The sequence below is a fragment of the Tympanuchus pallidicinctus genome, unplaced genomic scaffold (assembly GCF_026119805.1).
Source record: "Tympanuchus pallidicinctus isolate F22 unplaced genomic scaffold, pur_lepc_1.0 scaffold16, whole genome shotgun sequence".
NCBI lineage: Eukaryota > Metazoa > Chordata > Aves > Galliformes > Phasianidae > Tympanuchus > Tympanuchus pallidicinctus.
Genome location: NW_026294679.1, coordinates 11,408,063 through 11,428,345, shown reverse-complemented (window position 1 = coordinate 11,428,345; position 20,283 = coordinate 11,408,063). Strand labels below are relative to the sequence as shown.

General features: G+C 46.6%; 2 protein-coding genes across 6 annotated transcripts in view; both read right to left on the bottom strand.

Moving 5' to 3' along the window:
- ATP5MK (ATP synthase membrane subunit k) overlaps positions 1 to 14,268 on the bottom strand; it is a 426,737-nt gene extending 412,469 nt beyond the window's left edge. The window contains exon 1 of the mRNA XM_052677878.1: positions 14,263 to 14,268. The gene's annotated coding sequence lies outside the window, so the exon portion shown is untranslated. The remainder of the gene's footprint in view (positions 1 to 14,262) is intronic.
- The window catches only part of SH3PXD2A (SH3 and PX domains 2A), a 236,364-nt gene extending 216,340 nt beyond the window's left edge, over positions 1 to 20,024 (bottom strand). For 2 of the 5 annotated variants that reach the window (XM_052677854.1, XM_052677855.1), the window contains exon 1: positions 18,800 to 18,944. In XM_052677854.1, the coding sequence (XP_052533814.1) occupies positions 18,800 to 18,871 (72 nt within the window). In that variant the 5' untranslated portion in view covers positions 18,872 to 18,944. Of the gene's footprint in view, positions 1 to 18,799; positions 18,946 to 19,988 lie in introns of those variants that run through there. The other 3 variants (XM_052677857.1, XM_052677858.1, XM_052677856.1) reach the window with 3 other exon arrangements.
- Between the last annotated feature and the right edge of the window lie 259 nt (positions 20,025 to 20,283).

Sequence of the window (20,283 nt, the reverse complement as noted above, 5' to 3'; positions counted from 1 at the left end):
CTGATCTGGCTCTATTACAGCAGTACACACCAGGAGCCTGACTGCCCATAGGTGCCAGCCCCCAGAGCCTATAAACAGCAACTCAGGCCCTTCACAGAGCTTGCTTCAATGCTGCAAGGTGAAGAATCCCTCTGCGTGTGTTGCTGTCCTACAGAGAAGCAAGGCAGATATGGTTTCATGGCTCAGACCAAGATCCTTCACCCTGCACTCTGTTCAAGAGCCCACCTGAGCTCTGCCAGCCACTAGCAAGCTCTTGTCAAGCCTAGAAATGTCTATGACTGCAGCTCTGCTAGCACAATTTGGGACCTGCTTCTTCCCACATCCACTTTATATCTTCTTCCTTGTCCCACTATTTGCCTCACTGCTGAGAAGTTTCCAAACCTTTCCCACTTCAAGAAAATTTGCCATCCCACTCAGGATGCAGATTCAGATCCAGCCCAGGTTCCTTCACTGGTGACACCAGCCTCCCATGCCCTACTCATCCCTCCTCCAATGAGCTCCAGGAATTGGAGGAGGCTGGGACCAGCACTAATGCAGCCTGGGTGAATGCAGTGGAAGGCAGTGACTGGCTGTGAGCAGTGCTCATCCTGCCCTTGGAGAAAAAGTATGAAGGAGAAGTCACTACCATCTGTAGTCATTCTCACAGGGAGCTGGACACACACACACATCCCTGGGTATAATTTCTTCCCCTAATTTAGCAGCGCATTGAGCAAAGCCCTATCCAGCCAACCTCTAAAAATAAACTGAGTTTTGTTGCTGAGATAGGGAGGCTTAGCAATTCTGCCCCCAGCACACTGAGCCAGCAAGGGGCTTTGCTCTGCCCCACTGCTGCTCCCAGACAGCTGAGGGTCATGATGCACCCCAGGAGCTGACACAGCTGCAGGGACAGCTGAGAGCCCGGAGAAACCAAGCTGCGGGTTCTGCAGGTTTGGTGCAACAGTTGCTCCAGTGCCTTGAGTTTCTTATTCCTTAATCAGAGACACCTCTTTCTCAATGCCAAGAACATTTGCCAGGAGAGAACATGTCGTTTTCATTAGCATCAGTGTGTGCTACCTGCAGAATGATAAACATGCAGCTGAATTCTGTTTAAAAGAAGTAGTCGTATTTATTAGAAAACTTGTAGTAAGAAGCTAACAAGATATTTCACTAGGGGAGTCCCACCTTTTTTCAGCATGTAGGAAAGAGGACAGCAACAAACACAGGATAATAAAACCACAGACTGCTGAAATATTAATATATCACATTAGGAGCTGTAATTTAAGAGAGGGAGGCATCCTGAGTTCTGATAACAGTCTTCTGCTGGCAGATTCATAGCAGTATGTGAGAACCATTATCAGCATGTTTCTTTATGAAGACCATTTAAACTAGGGCAGAAATTAAAAGATCCTCCTCCTGAGGAAACCCAGTGCAGCAGTAGGAATTGCAAAAGAGACCTTTGATTCACCCTACGTTCATCAGGTGAATCACTTCATGTTGAGCAAATACTAAACCCAACTGAAGAAATACAACCAAAAGCTGCCATTCCTTGAAGCCACTTCAGACTGCTTGCCAAAACATGCAACTGATCTGATGCTCTATCAAAGAGCTGTCTGTGATTAACTTTATTACCATGAATTAACTAACACCTGTAATTATGCATCAACCTTGACTCTTGCAATACAATTCGGGTCAGTTCATCTGCAAAGAACATTTGTGCTGCAATGGACTTGAGCACACAGTGAGCTTGTAAGCTTGTTCACCCCACTACCCATGCACTGTTACTTACTAAGATGCAGTAAACTGCTAATGTTATCCTGAGATGAAAGGGAGACTAATCCCACTCCTGTAATTCGGGCAATAGCAACTCTTGCAAGATCAGTGCTCTGTGTCTGGAGTCAGATGCTCTACTGCAGCTCACTGCTCAAGCATGAAGAACCTCAGTTCCTCTGCCCAGCAAACCCCCATGGTCACAGGCAGGAATCCAGATGCTGCAGTTAATTGGCAAGAGTCAATTGCTTTTTCCCTCAGCTGCATGCTCCCATTGCAAGAGTGAACCAATTACTGAACAACTACCTGGAAGAAAAGACCGCAGAGGGAACAGTTTTGCAACAAATGTTCTTAATTTTGACCACCTTTGAATAATCTTTTCAAGTATTACAGTAATAAGCCTACAAAGTATTTTATAGCCAGAGTCACACTGCTGAATGCTAGTCACTCTTACTCCGAAATAAGTGACAGCTGCTGGTAATCTCCCCAGCTCCTCCTGCTAATTCCCAACTGCCAATGAGGTAACACGGCCTCAAGACATGGCCGGGTATCTTAAGCATGTTATCACTAGTGCTGTCCTGCCCTACAGCCTTCTGCTTTGTTTCCATGCCTTCATGGGCACAACAACTCAGGGGGCTGCAGAGGGAGCCAGGTGTCAGCTGTGGGACCTCCATGCCTATAACCACCCCCTGATAGCACACAGCTCATTTTACACTGAGAGGTCCGAGCCGTGGGGCTCCCAGGAGATGGCTTTTCTCATCTGCTGCCTGCTCACAGTTGGCAGAACCAGCTCCAGTCTCTCAGGCTGGCAGCTAAAATGACCTGCTCCTTGAATATTTAACAATCAGTTAAGAAAACACTGACTGATAACCCTTGTCCTCACCCCAGAATACATTCTAGCAGTTAGAGTGTATGTGATTCTGGTTGTCCATCCCCAGATCCTGGCCAAGACTAGCAAAAGAGATTTGGAAATGGGCAGCTCAAGAACTTCCAAGAGCAATCCAACTGTCAACATAAAGGACTTCCAAAACCCTGCAGAGACCCCAGAGCCAATCTCCTGAGGTCAACTCCCTAACATCAACACCAATACAGTCAGTGATGAGAGGCAAGTTGTGCCAGGTCTTCTCAAGATTTTCTGTCCCAACCTCATACAATGCTACCTGCAGCTGACACAGTAAACACATGCTCCAAGGCGCTTGTGAAGATTCTCTGATGCTTGTGGAGTAGCACAAATACAGTGAAGATGCCAAATATAACATTAACAAATGGTCACTGCTCATTTTTGCTCTAAGGAACAGCGAACTTAAGCCTAAGAAAGGCGAAAACTACCAACAGTTGCTACTTCTGCTGCTGCTTTTGAAACAGGCTACAATTTCAATCTAAAAACTATTGCTCTGAAACCTAGGACACTGTGATCCCTCCTTCCCCTTGGGTCTACTAAAGAAATGAATCAAACACATAAAGGGTACACGGGCCTCTCAAGTTGCTTTGATGAAAGTGAGTTGCATCCATCACAAAAGTGTTCTTAGCTCAACTGATAAGAAGATCTACAAGATACGTAAAAACCAGCACTAAGTGTAACAGTGAAAACATTTCTCAATGCTTGTGTCAGGTCCTGGGAATGTTTCCCAGCAAAAAAGGATGGAGAAACACCAGCCAGGAGGGCGGCTGGCCAGGGCCACCATAGCTCTGCGAGAAGAGCATGATTCAAATTTCTGGAACAAAACTCAGCACCCAGCTTTGCAAAGGGGACAACTTCAAGTGAAGCCGATTTCAATGACAGCAGATCTGTAACTGCAAAATCTGGACTCATGGGGACTGAAATCTCAGGGGTTGCTATGGCCTCTCCTTCACCCCAAAGGCAAAAGCCAAAAATATTAAAAAAGAGCAGATATGGAAGTTAAAAAGAAAACGTTCTTCTGAAACATCTCAGCATCAGTTTTGGATCATCAGCATCACAAACCAACCTCCAGAGCAGCTTGCTGATAATTTCCTTGGTTATCTCCGCCAACACACGTGTGATGTGGCACGTCATCTCCATGCCTGCCAGCACTACAAGCTCTGAACATGACCCTGGCTCCCTTCCCCAAGCCCTGAGTAACTCAATAACTGTTTTATTTGGCTCCCCCCTTGTCCTCTCTTCACAAAATCAGCACGCTGCCACAACGTTGATCTGGAACTATTTACTATTGCTGAAGCTCAGACAGAAACCACAGGCCACCTTGGCTCATCCCAAGTGGGACGGGCTTGCTGTGCATTCCCCCAGGACAGAGGATGCCCAGGCAGGACTCACCAGGAGCTCAGAAACTCTGCTGAATGCTGAAAACTCCTTTATCCACATGTTCTGAATATTCAATAGGTACCATCTCCTTACGATTACCCTCATTAAAGCTAACATGGGAACGTAATCAGCCATGGCTTCTCTTATCTGCTTTTGTAAGAGAGTGTCACTTGCAAGACTTTGGTACTATTTTCTTTGAGACTCCCCAAAGACAAGAAAATGAAACCATGACAGAACTGCAAGGTTCTTCCCAACAAGCATTCTCCTTCATGCCAACACAATGCTCAGCTCAGGGATGGGGCAGGCTTAAGAACCCCTATCCTGCAAATCACTTCTTCTACATCTGGCAAACCACCCCACTGAGGCCAACCTGTTTGCAAGTAGCTGCATCTGGCTCCCAACACAAGAATGTGCACACAACTGTATATGCACTGAAGCTGCCTGCACTGACCTGTGTCTGAGCTGAACAGCTCATTTCAATTCAGCCAAACGTGCACAAGAAGTGTGGGGTTGGGACACCTACTTACTGCACACCTTTGGAAGTGGCCTCTTCTACATGAGGGTGTCAGAGCAGCTCAGTAGAATGAGAGCTAGGAAGGGACACCATCACTACGAAATAGAAAAGTGGGACAATAGGTCAAACCATGCTAAGAGGAAAGACCTGTTTATGCAGAAATGCAAGACTGGAATCAAGATAGTTGTGAACAAAAAACATCTACACTGCTACTGAGGCTTCCAGTCAAGCCAACCCAATCACCCTGAAGGTTCATATACAGGAATGCAACATGCACATACATCATTAATGACCTAGGTCTGCCCTAAGTCTATGTTCTGCAGTCCCAGGACCTGCTTTCAGACATAAATGAAAACCTTTCCATCAGCCCAAATTATCTGCAGTTCTGAAAAGGCACTTCTCCCAAGAGGTATATTACTGTGCACACACAGCTCTCCCTGTCTAATCTGCCTACCTTGCAAAGAGGTGCCAATACACAGAGTGTTTGGGGATTCTTTGATGAAAGGCATTAGATAAGTTCAAAGCCTGAGTATATATTAATAGCAATACCAGATATGATACCTCTACAAAAATAAATTGCCACTTGACCCGGGGCTGGGAAGCAGAAACTGATCTGCCAAGACCCAGATGTGTGACATCAGCCCATAAAAGCACAACGGCCCCACAGGGGAGTATGGAGCACAGGAGGGAGCTGATGGCGATGATGGGAGGCTCACTTCCTTAACACACACGCTGCTCTTCCTAACTTCAGCTGGCTGAGACTCAACAGCTCTCGCTGATGTCAACTATGTGCAGCAAGCCTCGGGAACCTGAGCTGGTGCCACACAATTAAGGGGCCTAGGAAAGCATCAGAAAGATGCTTTTATTAGAAAGAGAGAGTCTGGGAAAAACATCAGAAGACCCACGCTGGGCCAACATGAAGCTGAATCTAAGCTCAGCACTCTGTTTTCAATGAAGCCAAATGATAATCGCATAAAAGAGAGGACAGTATCCTTACTCAACCTTTAGAAATCAGTAGGTCACTGACTTTCTCATCCAAGTACACATCTCAATATATCTTGTTTAATAGTCATCAGCCCTGCCCCCAGGAATTCATTGATTGTTTTTTAAAACTATATATACTTTTGGCCTTCATATCAATTTTCACCAAGGTGTTCCACAGCTTAATTTTATTTATATATATTTTTTTAAATAAATGCTACATAATACTCAAGAATGCAACAATTCTCAAACCACTGCCAAGAAGCTGACCCTGTACCTCTCCACCTGTACCAGAAGAACTCAGAATCTGCATCCAAATGAGCATCTCTCACTCTTCACTCCTCTGCTTCCAGAGTACTTCAGCTGGACATAATTTCAGACAGATCTCAGTATGAGAAGGGTTGGACCATTGTCAGCCCCACAAAGACAAACTAGAGCTACAGATGGAAAGCTTGTTTGTTTTAAGCTGATTAGCTTCGAGCCACTAAAGGTAACTTTATAAATCTTTAATTTCACGTCCTTTGCAAAGACAGCTGGAAATAAGTCTAGAAGTGAAACAAGCAACAATAGTTACGAGAATGGTATAAACGGCTTTATTTCATCTGTGGTGAGTGCTGTTTCCGACAACAAAGTTAGTTAATTTCCAATGTCAGCAATTTGACAACCAGCCTTTTTAATAGGAACTCAGCTGTTGTGTTTGGAAACAAGAGGGAGCAGGCAGGCGCAGGAGCAATGCCCTTGGCTACGGCTTGGCCACTATCACTTTGGAGGAAGGCTTGGTTTGCGGGAAAAGCTACAAATCTCTTCACCTTGTCCTGCACCAAGAACCCAAGAGATTGCTCTGACTACAGTCATTGGAAAATGAAGCTTTACAAACAGGCATCTTTGCTAAATAGATACAGAAGCCCCATCACAATAATGCTTCCAGACTGGAAGCATTTGCCACAACTTCTAGAACCAACTCATTTTCCATAAAACTTCTGCAGGCTTTATGTGGACACAAATACACAGGCAACAGTGGAAAGAAAGAGCCTGGGAACTCAGATAAAGACCCAAAGTGAATGGACACTCACTGACGACAGCACTCTGAAGTTGGCTTTGGTGCTTGGCTTCTGGTTAAACAATGACACAACACTGTGTTTACTAGCAGGGAAATATGAGGGTTGGAAACGGGTCTGTAAAAAAAAAAATAATAATAATAATAAAATCCAATCACTAACAGGGTTTTCTGACAAGCCAGATTAACATCTATTGTCACTGGGGCAAGGCCAAATCTGGCTGGAAAAGGGCCAGAAGTTTGATGTCATTGAGAGGCCCTCTAGGACATCAGCTGAGGAGTGTTCCCATGTCATCTCAGCATTCACTGCTGCTGTACTGCCTAAAGCAAGCTACCAGCCACCACCACCTTTGGTTTAACCCTTTCTATCACAATATACAGTAAAAATGTGTCAGCCTTTCAGCCATAGGGGGTTGACTCAAGTACATCACAGCTCATGTTAACCAGATGCAAAAGAATAATAAAGAATCAAGCAGGAGAGGGTGTTGGCAGATAAAATACACATTCAACCAGGTTTGGACCATTAAGTCCTGTGTTAGCACTAGCAAGAGTCTCTGTCCTTCTATAAACACAAATAGCAGGCATCATTTCCTCATTTTACTACTTAAGATGTTTTCAAGTTCCCTGTGTTCAAACTGTGGCCAGTTATATACACTCGACTTTATCTAAGTCAAGGTCTTCACCATAACCCAATGAACACCTCTTACACATGTAGCAAGACAACAGCCAAGAATTTCCAGCTCTCCACCATTAAGATCCAACTCAAAGCCAAGGTCACTCAATCTCCTACAAATGCCAGTGCCCGGTGGCAAACAGTCCCTCTACTCACCAGACAAGATGGATAGCTTAGCATTGCCGTGTGGCAACACAGTGGGAAGGCTCCCCAAAAAACATCAGCACACAGGAAAAGCTTTGGTATCACCTCTCCTCAGGTGCGAAGACTGCTAGAAGCACATCAGTGCTGTATCTGTTCTACAGACCCTCACGTACAGTGGAAGTCCCTGTTTGCTCACAAGGTGCTCCTCAGTCCAGCACTATCACATTTAGAAGGTCAGCTAGAATTAAAGAATTAAGATATCAGGAAACAACAGCATGGAGAGATTGAAACTTCTTAGACGAAGGAGGAAAAAATGAGAGTAAAAGAGTATTCTTAGGGTCTGACCAGGATTGTGTTATCAGCTCTAATGAGACCTAAAGATTCACTGCAAACGTCTGCTTTCTGCCCTACTTCGTTGGCCGAGCCCCCTTCCAGCACAAATGCAGACCAACACAGATGTTAAAACAGAAGCAAAACACATGCACAAACACACACACACACACAGCGCTTCACATCAAAGCTCAATGCCTACCAAACAACTGCACACTCCTCCAAAAAAAGACTAGAATTACGTTCAGGATAACCACTGGGATTACTGTTTTACAACATCAGGGCACACAGATACAGCGTTATCCAACCCTGAGCAGATGAGTAGTAAATTCAGGACCAAGCCAAGGGCCTGAGAGCAATGCTTTGCTCCCATCCCCATCCTCAGGCTGTACATCCTTCAATCCTGCTGACTGGGATCAGAGCCTCATTTCTTTAAAAAAAAAAAAAAAAAAAAAAAAGGAGGCTTGCAGTGAGACTTGCATGCCAGTGCACAGTACCACCCTCCAGTGCCATCTCCAAATTGCCACCACTGGTCCTTTATGCCAGAAAGACAGAGAGAAGCTGCAGGAATGGTAGACTCTTCTTCCCCTGATCACAGATACTGTGGTCTTCAAGGTTTATCACCCAGGACAAATTCACTTCAAATATTTTTAGTTAAAAACAACCTATTTATAGTCAGTTACCTTTACAAATCACAGATATCTGCATTTAAGCATGCAGTGCAAGCAACATGCCCAGCACAGAAGCAGGTGGGAAGCTGCTTCCCTAGAACAGCCCACAGTTTTGACACAGACTGTTATAATCTCAATACTTCACAGCAGCAAAGTATTAAACAGAAAATGTCTTCTTGAGCAGTAACAGCTGAAGACTCACCCATATGCCTCAATGGAAAGCATTTTGGAGACTGGCTACTGCTCCAAATTCCCCTGAGGTAAAACACTGTGTTGTCTTTATAAAATACCTTCTGCTGAAGCACGAGAGGAAAAATAAATGGGATTTGGGAAAAACAAAGAACTTCTAAAGGCTGTTCCAGGTTAGTACAAAGCAAAAGACATAGAATTGCTAACTTTCAGTACATGGAAAACCAGCATGGATGCTACTTGAATATTTAGGCTCTCTTTATTCTTCTCTACTTCAGCCAACAGCTCTAATCTCGCCTTACTAACAAGAAACAAGCAGTTCTTTCATTGATAGATAGAGATAATAGCAACAAGGTTGGTTCAAGGATTCCAACAGTTCCATCTGTCATCAACAGATATATAGACATACATATGTAATTGTTTATTAATATCAAATCCACACTCATGCACAGAGTTACCCTGCTTCTGTCTGTCCTCCTTGTCCCACAATCAGTCCCAAAGCTTGTTTTAATCCCACTGAGGAAAATGCTGAACTCCAGCCTTCTTCCTGTGACACTCTCAGGAGACGGGAGGAGGGAGAAGCACTTAATCTGCTCTCCATAGCCTTCTTCCAGGAAAACACTTCACATATCCTTGTTTGTTTGCTTTCAAATCCTAAGTGATTTTTAATGCCAGTGAAAGCTGCTGGAGTGACAGCCCTGGGAAACTGCAGGCCTCCAACTTACTCGCGAGCAGGGGCCGTGCCAGCTGCCCAGCTTCTGCTGAGGACTGGGAGCCCAGCTGCCTCCTGCAGCACCTATCCCACAAGCAGACCTCCTCTCAAGAGGAAGCAGGTGTCAGTGCCAGCACCCAGGCAGAGGAAACGCTCTGAGCCCACTGGCTGTGTCACAGAGCACTCACAGACAGGGGAACAGAAGACTTAATGTTGATTTTTGGAGTAACTTTGCTTGAGGTGACGGAAGGTTCGCAGAGGAACACTGCACCAAAAATACGTGCCTAAGTTAAGTTATAAACAATCATAAACACTCTGAGCTAAGGAGTAGGAAAATCTCCTAGTGCTGAAGAAGCAATTAACAATTCTTACCTTCACACACGGAGATTCAGATGCTCCGTGCTGCATCAAACCCCCAGTGGTGCAAAGGATGACTGGAATAAGGTTTCACCACTGCAGTTGAGCTTTCCTGACAAGGAACACAGGTGCCGGCACAGACCAGGGCCTGCTCCCAGAGACTGTCCTCACATGTCACCTCAGGGCTCCAAGGGAAGAGGGATGTCCCAGAGGAACAGGACCACGGCCAACCATCCTGCCCAGCACCCTCTATGTGCATTTCCTCATGGGTGAGCATGACTTTTAGATGAGCCCACTTATCACGCTGAGCACCATTTCCAGCTGAGAGCACAACCCCACTGCTCTGACTGCAGTGCCCTGGCTGGAGCTGCTGGCACAGTAAGAAGACAGTTGATGACTTAGGAATTTTATACACCAAAATTTGCACTTACAGACTTGTTCTGGACAGCAGAGAACCACATCACCAGTATTTCAGGGGCAGCTGTGAAGAACTTCTGTAAATGTGATTGAACGGGAACATGGGGCTTCTGGTTAAACCCAGCTATGGTAGCAATGGTTTCACATCTTTCTCCTGATGAACGTAGATGGGAATGTTTTCTCACTTACAAGTTTGCATCAAGCCTCCTGGAGCACCTCTGCTATGGAGACGGGCAGAGGGAGTTGGGTTTGTTCAGCATGGAGAAGAGAAGGCTCTGGGGAAGTCTCATCGCAGCCTTTCAGTACTTGAGGAAAGTGACTTTTTACACAGTCTGATAGTGATAGAAAGTGATAGGACAAGGGGGAATGGCCTTAAACTAAAAGAGGAGGCTAGATGTTAGAAAATTCTTTACATAGATAGAAGTGAAGCCCTGGCACAGGCTGCCCAAAGAAACTGAGGATGTCCCATCCCTGGTAGTGTTCAATGCCAGGTTAGACAGGGCCCTGAACTATCTGGTGGTAACCAGCCCACAAAACAATCTTTGAAGTCCCTTCCAACCTAAGCCATCCTATGACTATACGCATTTCTATAAAAACATTTTACCAAGTGCTAAAAACCTAGGAGCCCAGCATATCACTGGTTAGTATGTTTAATTGGAAAAAAAAGAAAACCACACCCCATGGGTCAGGGGAAAAAATGATAGCAGAATGCCAAAATAATTTCTGCTAGTTTGATTTCAAATACAGTATGTTCAGAACCATATACGTATTCATGGACACTTAAAGTCTATCAAATCAATCCAACAAGTCCATCACCACAAGCTAAAGATGATGCGTTATAAGAGAGAACAAAGCTACAGAATTACAGCCTTACTGTGAAACACGGCACAGCCTGATCCTGCGTTAGAGTTGTCAGTGACTACTAAGCCCATTTAAGAACAAACCTCAGCTTTCCTAGAGCAGCATGTAAAACTGTGAAGACGACACAGATTTGGGGATGTATACCCTGCTCACAAAAGTAGAACGCTCCCAATCTAGACAGTAGATTAAATAAACAGTGACCTCCTCATCCAAAAAAAAATGGGATGTGGAGTAGCTTTGTAAAATCAATAGCTCAATGAAATCAAGAGGAGAATCTTTACAACTGCCACAAAGGTCATCCTAAGCACTACCACACTCAAGCACTTACAAGCACTACAATGAATAAATCTCCCGCTGCTCCACCTTCACCCTGGAGCAGTTTAAGGTGTTGTTACACGATCTTCTTCCTACCTATCCTAAGCCCATCCTTCACAATACTGGATAAGGACAACCGGTAGCACGAGGCACTGCTGTGCTGAGGACACCCCCTGCTCATCCAGCTGATATTGCCTTACTGTCCCTTTCTGCCTGCACCTGTTTGTCAGCACTTGTCTTTCCTGCCTAGGACAGAAGCCATCTTTCAAGTCTGTCCATGTCCTTATTAGTGTGAAGCCATCCTTAATGTAATCAAGGTTTTTGCAAATTAAAAACAAAAAAAAGAATTACGTAAAATAAAAGCAATAAGCATACTGTATTGGTGATATTTAGCAAACACGATTCATAAAGACTAACCAGATCATTAGTATTCAGATAGAAGGAGCAAAAAGACAGCAAGCAGGCTGAAGTCAGTAGGTTCTAATTAGGTTGTGAGATTTTCCACTTCAGAATCTTCTCATGTGAACAAATCCACCTGGTTTCGTTTCACCTTCCCCCCCAGCCCTCCAAAACATGACAACAAGGTCTCTGCCTAGAAGAGTAACAGAGGTTCTACAGCGTGGCTTTGCCTTTATAGCAAAGAGAAAAGGTGATGTGCCATGTAAAAATCAGTAAGTAAAATAGAATTTACCAACTTCTCAGTAAAATTTTCAGTAAAGCCTCTCTCTGACGGCATGAGCCAAGGCCCAGGGAAGTCACTGGAGTTTTTCCGTTGACAAGACTATATTTTGGTCTTGAGTGTACCTGATCAAGCAGCAGACACCTCCAATTTCAAACACTATGCTACTGTGCAGCTGCCTGCCTTTTGCATGCAATATTTACACAGCACGCTCCAGGCAATAAGGTGTCACTTCTAGCTACAAGAAAGCATTCAGCTGCACAATGCCAAACAGCATAGCTGCTGTCAGCCTCCTCTAGTAATTGTGCACTTCTGCATGGCTACCAGGAACCGAGTCCCTTTGTGTGATCAGGAGCTCATTAAGAGGGCACAGCATGAAAAAGGAAAATAAAAAAAATAATAAATCTCACATTTGAAGGTCCAGCTGTTTCCTCCCAGTTGACTAAATTAGAGAGCTTGTACGTCACCTCCTGTCTCAGGTAGGGTCACATTGAATCCCTCTTCCTGTTTAATCCGTGTTAAATGGGAAATGGTTTTGGTGTTGTGTTTTTTTTTTTGAGGAAGACAATGGCAGAATATGCAGGCAGTATTTTTTTGGCTCTGTACTTTTAATCAGATAGATTGCAAGATTGCTTCAACAGCCAAAGAGAAAGCAAGAATATACTGCAACACTTCATGGGCGGCTGTGGTCCAATCAGTTAACCTTTCTTTGCCCCATCTTCCTAAGGAGACTACCAGCATGCAGCAGCCTTGCAGGGACAGGGCAGTACATAGGAGATGCCCGCAGACAGAGCTGAGCAGTGGGGAGGATCAGCCAACAGGCTGCTCTAGGAGGCAGGAAGTCTGGGCTCTGTTTCCTATTTCATCATTCGCTTTCTTCGGATGTCTGCTCATCTCGCACTTCAGACTGACCCTCCGGACAAAGGGCATGATCTGGTCCCTCAATCCCACTTCCTTTTAGCACAGAGCAGTCAAACTGAGGAAATTCTGACTAGATAAGTGGGCCCCAGAACCCACGCATCTAGGGCTCTCAAGAAGCTCCTCAGTCCACCCTGCAGCTTGGAGCAGCTGAGAGCATTTTGGCCATGTCATAGGTCAAAACTTAACTGGAACTCGGCTACCAGGGCAAGTCAGTAGGGGCATCTTAATCATTTTTGAAATGGAACTTGGAGGCTTTGGGAGCTTCTACCCCCAGCTCATGGACTTGCTAAAAGCTTTTCCCTGACTTTCCTTTTGGCTGCCCTCCCAGCACACCGCAGGCTCAGCCACAACAGAGCCAATACAGACACTTGCTAGGACTTCAAGCCTCCTGCGTTATTTCATCTTGCCCTAAGCACAACAAACCAGGACAGCAACCTTGCATCTCTATTGGTTTTTAATCTATTTCTAAGGCAGGGGGCAGCCATTTACTTTGCAAACTATTGAATTTAAGTACTGCTGCCTCTTAGCCAAGTACTACTCATCCCCAGCTCTGCCAGAAGAGAGGACTGTGAGTGCCCCTTAACCTGCTGGACTACCTTGCCATCCTCTAAAGAAGCCTTGAGTTATAGAGGTAATTGTCAGGCAGTGTATAACGAAAAGCAGGTAGATGCCTAAAGTATCTCTCAGCTACTTTAGAAACATGCCTTGAACAGCTCAAAGGACTGCAAATCTCTTGAATGCTGCCTAAGGTAAGGCAACAAGAAAAAGACCCTTAAGGGGCAGAATCACAGACATGACACTGAGAGACACAAGAAATGCTGAGAGCAGGCAGAAAGTGTTTCAAGACAGCAAATAGGAAAAAAAATTGATATCACACTGGCCTCATAAAACAAAGGTGTCTGAAAAATGAAAAACCCAACAGGACACAATCTCTGATGTTAAAGAAAACTTTGCTTTCACAAGCAACACTTCCGTCAACAAGCAGTTACAGTGATAATAGAGAGATGCTCACTGGGTGCTACTAGGTGCAGGCAGCTTTGGACTGATGATCTCCCCTTCCTGCTACCTCTGCTCCCTAGAAGAACTACTTATCCACATTGTCCAGATTCTTTTTTTAGAAGTGACTTTTTATTTTCTCAGTATGCCTTATCAGACATTAAAGCAAAGACAGTTGTGTAGCCTGCAAGGTCATAAGATTTGCATCTGAAACATGCAGAACAGTAGAAATCATCCCCAAAGACATAAATCTACCCCCAGCAGGACGCTGGCTCAGAGCAAGGGAATGTTTGACCCTGAGTGGCTTTTTCTCCCGACCTTTCCTAGGCTCTGCACACAGGAGATCACAAACATTTTTCTGATGTAACCCTTAGTCCCATTCTGAGGAATGAAGTCACGAAAGAAACAAGCAATCCTCCGGCTGCCTCCCAGCACCCCAAGCAACAATACTAGAAATGGTAATCATTCACACCAGTGAGTCAAGCTGGATCATGGGCCTTGGAGGAAAACCACACAGTGTTTCCAGTCGGGGGGAAAGGAAGGGCAGAAAAATAGATCACAAGTCCTCAGCATGTACTCCAGCTGCTCAAAGAGCACTGCCTTCTGCTTCTCATCAGGTCCCTCACATCACTGCACCTGTGGGCCATGATCTGTAGGTCACATGAGCTGCAGGTAAGCCGTGTTCTCTGGAAGAGATCTGGCTCACACTGACCCAAAGCAGGGGGAAATCCAGCTCTTTCTCCCACAGAGCCATAAAGGGTTTCTACTAGAACAAAGATCCTAGCAGTCCATAACACACCTGGACCTTCCTTATCAGTGCTAGTTGTCACATAACCAGTGGCCTGCAATGAAGAGAGATGATGCCAAGAAAAGTCTGAGCCACTCCTGAATGTGAGCAGTCAGCAGGAGCAGACAGGTCATAGGGAAGAGTCAGACCCTAACAGCGCATGTTTTTTCTTCAGACTTCACTGACATTTTACAACTGACCACTGGGGACAAGTGCACGTGCTTTTCTGGGAGCAGCACTGAAACCCAGTGCAGCAGAATACAACCCTCTACAGCTCAGCAACGCCCAAGGAGTTTAGTATCTACAGCCATACAGCAGGACTCTATAAGAACCCATCATGAGCCATTCAGAAGTGACATTAGGAAATAATTACACTGCTGAGAACTGGGACTACACGCAGGCAATGCAAGTGACTGAAAACAACAATGCACCTCACTCATTTGACTGGAAAGAGACAGCGAGGCTATTTCTAAAGCAAGAAATGTGTGCTTTTTTGTTTTTAAGCCTTCCCTCTATGCTTTAAAAACCTGAAAAACACACAAAGCCCAACTGCAACTGGAGCAGAGCAGTGTTGAAAGAGGAAATCCATGCTGATGAACATATCCCTGCCCTCGAAATAACACAGGCACACTTTGAGACCTCAGAAATGACCTCAGGCATATAAGGATCTGGCAAGACACACACACACATCAGTAACTACTCAATCCTTTGGGGAAGAGCAAATGGTTGAGAAGAGGAGGGGAGAATTCTGTTCTTTTGGCTTCTAATGAACATTACCATTACCCAGATGCTGTGAAACTGTGAACAGGTGAAGGTGTTAAGCTGTTCTCACTTTGCTGAGTGCAGGATCAAGCACATCTGCTAGGCAGAGCCTCCCTGCAGGGCTCCCTAAGGAGGCAGACAGATGGGTAACTGGTAAGTTAACTGATAACCCAGAAGCAGAGAGGGGAGCATGTCTTCTTTAAGCTTGTCTATGACTGGTCAAAGGAGGGAAGAATCAACAACGGATCTTTTTAGAGAAACCATTGCTGTTTTGGGATCATTTCATGTTTAATTCAGATTATAAGCTAGTGAAGCAACCCCACAGACAGACTGAACTCCTGCAACTGAGAAAAGAGACTTTGAGATTGCTTACAGAGTAGCAAAGGACAGGAAAGGGAATAGGATTTTGTTACCAGCTTTTTTGCTTCAGAATGGCTAACCAACACCATCAGCCATTCACAAATGTCCTAATTCACCCATAGCTCAGCCAACGGATGACCCCTGTAGCACCAGGGGTCTTTTCAACAAACCCAGACTTGACCTTCCTGACATTGTTCTTGTAAAAGGAGAAGGGGAAAGCACAGATCTAGCATTTTTACAGAATTACCATCAGGTGCAAATTAATCCTTAAAAGAACACTGCTGTAGAGAAAGAATAGGAAATGAATTCAGAAAACCAAAAGTTCTAAGAGCAGTAGTGGCTTACATTGGGATACACCATACCAGAGGCGTGCAACTATTCATCCAGCCCTCTCTTTATCCTTCCACATCCTGCTGTCCAGGGCTGAGCAGGTATCCTTGTGCTCCTCCACTGCTGATAGGAATGCAAAGAGAGGCATGGCAGGCTCCTTCCCCAGCAGTGATTTCCTATGGCCATGAGTGGCTGGGCTCATATCAAATAGCACTGGATCTAAGATCTTAATCTCTTCCCATGCACAGAGCCCTACAGATCTTCCAGTGAAGTATTAATCTCTTTAGAAGTTTCACATGGAGGGAGCACAGCAAAGGATATACAAAGCCACCTTCTTGTTTTATTTCTTGAGTCAAGGCCACAAAAGCTGTGCTGTCGTGAAAGACACCTGCTCCAGGGCGTGATTCCTTCCAGGCCAAGCACACAGGGGCTTACATGCCACTCACATTTAGCACTCTCCATATGCCCTCAATGCCTAAAAACCTGTCTTCATCTCTCCAGACTCTACCACGGCCCTGAGAGATCACAATCAAAAGGAGTTCAAGCTAAAATGCCTGAAATACTGACGTCACCATCCACCAGAGAAACACATCATTCATCTGATGCCAAATGCATCGCGTGGCCTTAAGGCATGGCATGAAAGTGAGAATGGATGTTGGAAGCAGAAGGGCTTTCTGGTATTACAGAACCAAAATACAGCAAAGAGCACCAAGTTTTGCACTGTCCAAAGTACACACAGGCAATGGACAGAATCCCAAGCCACATTTATGTTCATTTTGGAAGAAAATAGTTGTTTCGTGATGAAAGAGCACAGAACCAAACCAGTAGTGACCAATGGATTGGATCCAGGGAGTTAAATTCTTTGACAGAGCAAGTTCACCCTGAGTGAAGCACTCCAGCCAAAGGCAGATGAACGGCTGCAGCACATTCATCTGTAGCAAGCTGTAATCTAGGAAACAAAGCAGCCGCCAAGACTTTCGGACCTATGGGTTAATTCACTCATCTCAAGTAAAGAGATTCACAAGGACATGGATCATTTTTAACTGAATTATTCCAGAGCTTGTTTGTGAAACAAGATTCATTGTGCTGAATGCTGTTCAGCCGCAGACTAAGGGTTACTCAGATGAAAAGCACATACTAAGCTATTTGCACAGCAAACCACTTAATTTTCTTTTTTTTTTTTTTTTTCCCCTCCCCTTTTTTTTTGGGGGGGGGGGAGGGGTGAGGGGGGTCAAGAACAGACAAGAACATGGAACTGTACTGAAACAGGCAATATTAGAAACAGCATAAAAAGAGTGGGGTAAAGAGACAGGAAACAGAATTCCCTACTAGAAGCACTGTATAGAGCTGTCTGTAGGAGTTCAGGTTGCTGTTAAAATGCAGTGACAACAGTCATCAAGGAAACACAAAAACATTCCTGCAGGAAAATGAGGGAAATATTTTCTTCCATGCTGGTAAATAGAAGACATAAATCCCTTTTCTCCAGTTATTTTCCAAAAAAGAAGAAATTAACTTTCATTTCTCCTAGTGCTTGGGAATGTATTGTTCCCAGTCCTTTTGTATAACTTGCTGCTTGGCAGTCATACATCTCTAGAGGCTTCACAGCCTCTGATGCCAAATCACAGCCACCTTTCAGGTGAGATAACAGACTGCAGTGGCGTCAGCCACAGCTCAGTGACAATCTGCAAAAGCAGCCTTTCCTGCCTGGAAAGCAGTAAATGAGCACTAGGCTGAAGACATTGGTCCAGCTGGCACACTGGGAGCAGACTCAGAGCTCCCGATCTTATGAATGGGGCAAAAGATGGTTAATTGTAAAGCTCAATCTCTGACGTGCCGTGCATCTGCAGATCAGCATCTCTCAGCAACATAGTGCCCTCTAGCCTTAACCTGGGTTGCAGCTTAAGCCTTAGAGGAAGATGCTCAGCGATGTGAAATACTAATACAAAACTTTACATCCAGTCTTCAGCCTTATCTTTCATGCACCCCATACAAGCGCCCACCAGTTCCAAAAAAGCCTGGCAGACACGCAGTGCCAGGAAACACAGCGCACTCAGAGCACTTCCACACCACAGGCAGCACCCCTCGGGCTTTTCCTTACCAAACTGGGATGCTTTACCTTCTGTACACAGAAAAAATGTGTATTTAAACACAGCTTGTATTTTGAGAAGAAACTTAAAGGACCACGTGCAGCTAAAACCCAGGAGAATCAGAGCCAGGGAACGAAGGAAAGATGTGTTTTCTAACTATGCAGACGGGCAAACTGTCTGCTGTGAACTCCCGCAGGCAAAGCCACCTCCACACGGCGCCCCGCAGCCCGGGAAGGTCGTCAGCAGCCCGTCTGCGCCGCTCCGTTAGCAGCAAGGTGTGAAAAGAGGAAGGCAACAGACATGAAAGGGAACCCGAACGCCAACTCCGCCTCGAGAACCGCGCGAGCCTCCTCTCCGTCCCTCGGAAAAAGTCCGTGTGCAACTTCACGGCAGAAAACGAGCAAAGCCCGCTCAGCACCGGCCGGCTGACCCCACAGCGCTCCCCGTCGCCGCGCCGGAGAGCTGCGAAACGCGTCCCACCCCAAGTTCTGCAGTTCACCTCCCGAAGGGAAGACAACTCGCTTAGGATAACGGCCCCGCTGGGTCCCGGCCCCGCAGGCACCGCTCCGCTCCCGCCGCACACGTGCACCGCCCGCCCGCGGAGAGCGCCGGGCCCCGCCGCTACTCACGTAGTGCTTCGAGGGGTTCCTTCTCTTCTCCACGTCCACCACGTTGGCGTCCAGCACGCTGTAGGACAGCATCTTCGCGCACCCCGCGGCTCCCTCCCGGCGCTGGCAGCACCCTCCGCCGCGCTGCCCGCCGCGGCGATGCCGGCCGGCGCGGCGGGCGGGAGCGAAGGAGGACGCCTCACTGCCGGCTCCGCCCCGTCCGCGGCGGCGGCTCTCCCCGCTCCCGGAGGCAGTCCGGCCCCGCGCCCGCGCCCTGTCCGCAGCCTCCGGCTAAGCGGCGGCGAGAGGGCGAGGCCCGACCCCGCCTCGAAGGGGCGCGAGGGGAGCGGGAGCCGCCGCCCCGTGCGGCCGGGGGGCGCGGCCTGCCCTGAGATGGCGGCCCCTCGCGCCCTGCCGGCGGCCGAGGGCCCCGCTCGGTCCGGGAGCCGTCCCCGAGTCGCTGCCTGAGGCTGAGGAGAGCTGGGGCGGAGCAGGTTGCCCGAGGCCCCCCGTCACTGCGGCGAGCGGCCGAAATTTGGCCGGCCCGAGTCCTCAGCACAGTGGGGCCGGTGCCCCGGAGAGGGTGGCTGTGCGACCTCCGACCGGGCTGCAAAGGGATCGGACTCGGAGGAAAGCTGTGCAAACTGTCTGCCAGGGGGATTCTAGCGATAGACCTCCTTCAGCTCTTTCCACACACGTGCAAAAGGAGCCTCGTCTTTCCCTGGTCACACTGCAAGAGCAACCAGCCCCAGAAATGTCACGTGCTTCACAAATCATCACTTTGCCTACCACTAACAAGGGAACTCGGGTGCAATCTCCCAGCCAGTAGCTCACTCCAGGAATTGATATTCACCAAATTAACTGACCTCTGTTTCCTTCACCAAATGAAGTCTCAACAGCAGCACAAACAGATTTCCCAGTAAGCTTCCACAGCGCTGCTGACAGCTACAGACCTACCAGCCTAGCAGTGTAGAAAGGTCCCAGCTCCTGGCAAAAGGACGTTCCCTATTTACAGGGAAAGAAGGGTCAGCCTCAGTGGGGTTTCATCATACGCGCTATAAGCGCATTTTCTGAATCACAACTTTTGTGTTGCTATAATGCAACAGAAAGCACAGCAGTGAGAGCTCAGCAGCAAGGCCACAAGCAGCAGCAAGTGAAGACATGCTCAAATACAACAGCTACACAGAAACAAAGGAAAAAATCCACTTACCTTTGGAAGACCTCAAGTACACAGAGATCTCCAGAGAGATCCCCCTCCTTTCAACTGCCAACCCTTAAATGAGATCTGGGAAAGGTCGGATCCTGGCTCCACCCCTTACAGTTGCTCAGGAGCATTGCTTGCACCTGTTGCTTGCACCTGTGCTCCCCTGGGCTGGCCCTGCCCTCCCACCAGGTGTTCAATCACTGCTTCGTGATTCAGCATTTTCACTACAGCTGTGTTATTAGCTCTCTTAGCCATTGTAAAGCACACACTGAAATTAAATTACACCAAAAGCTGAGCTTGA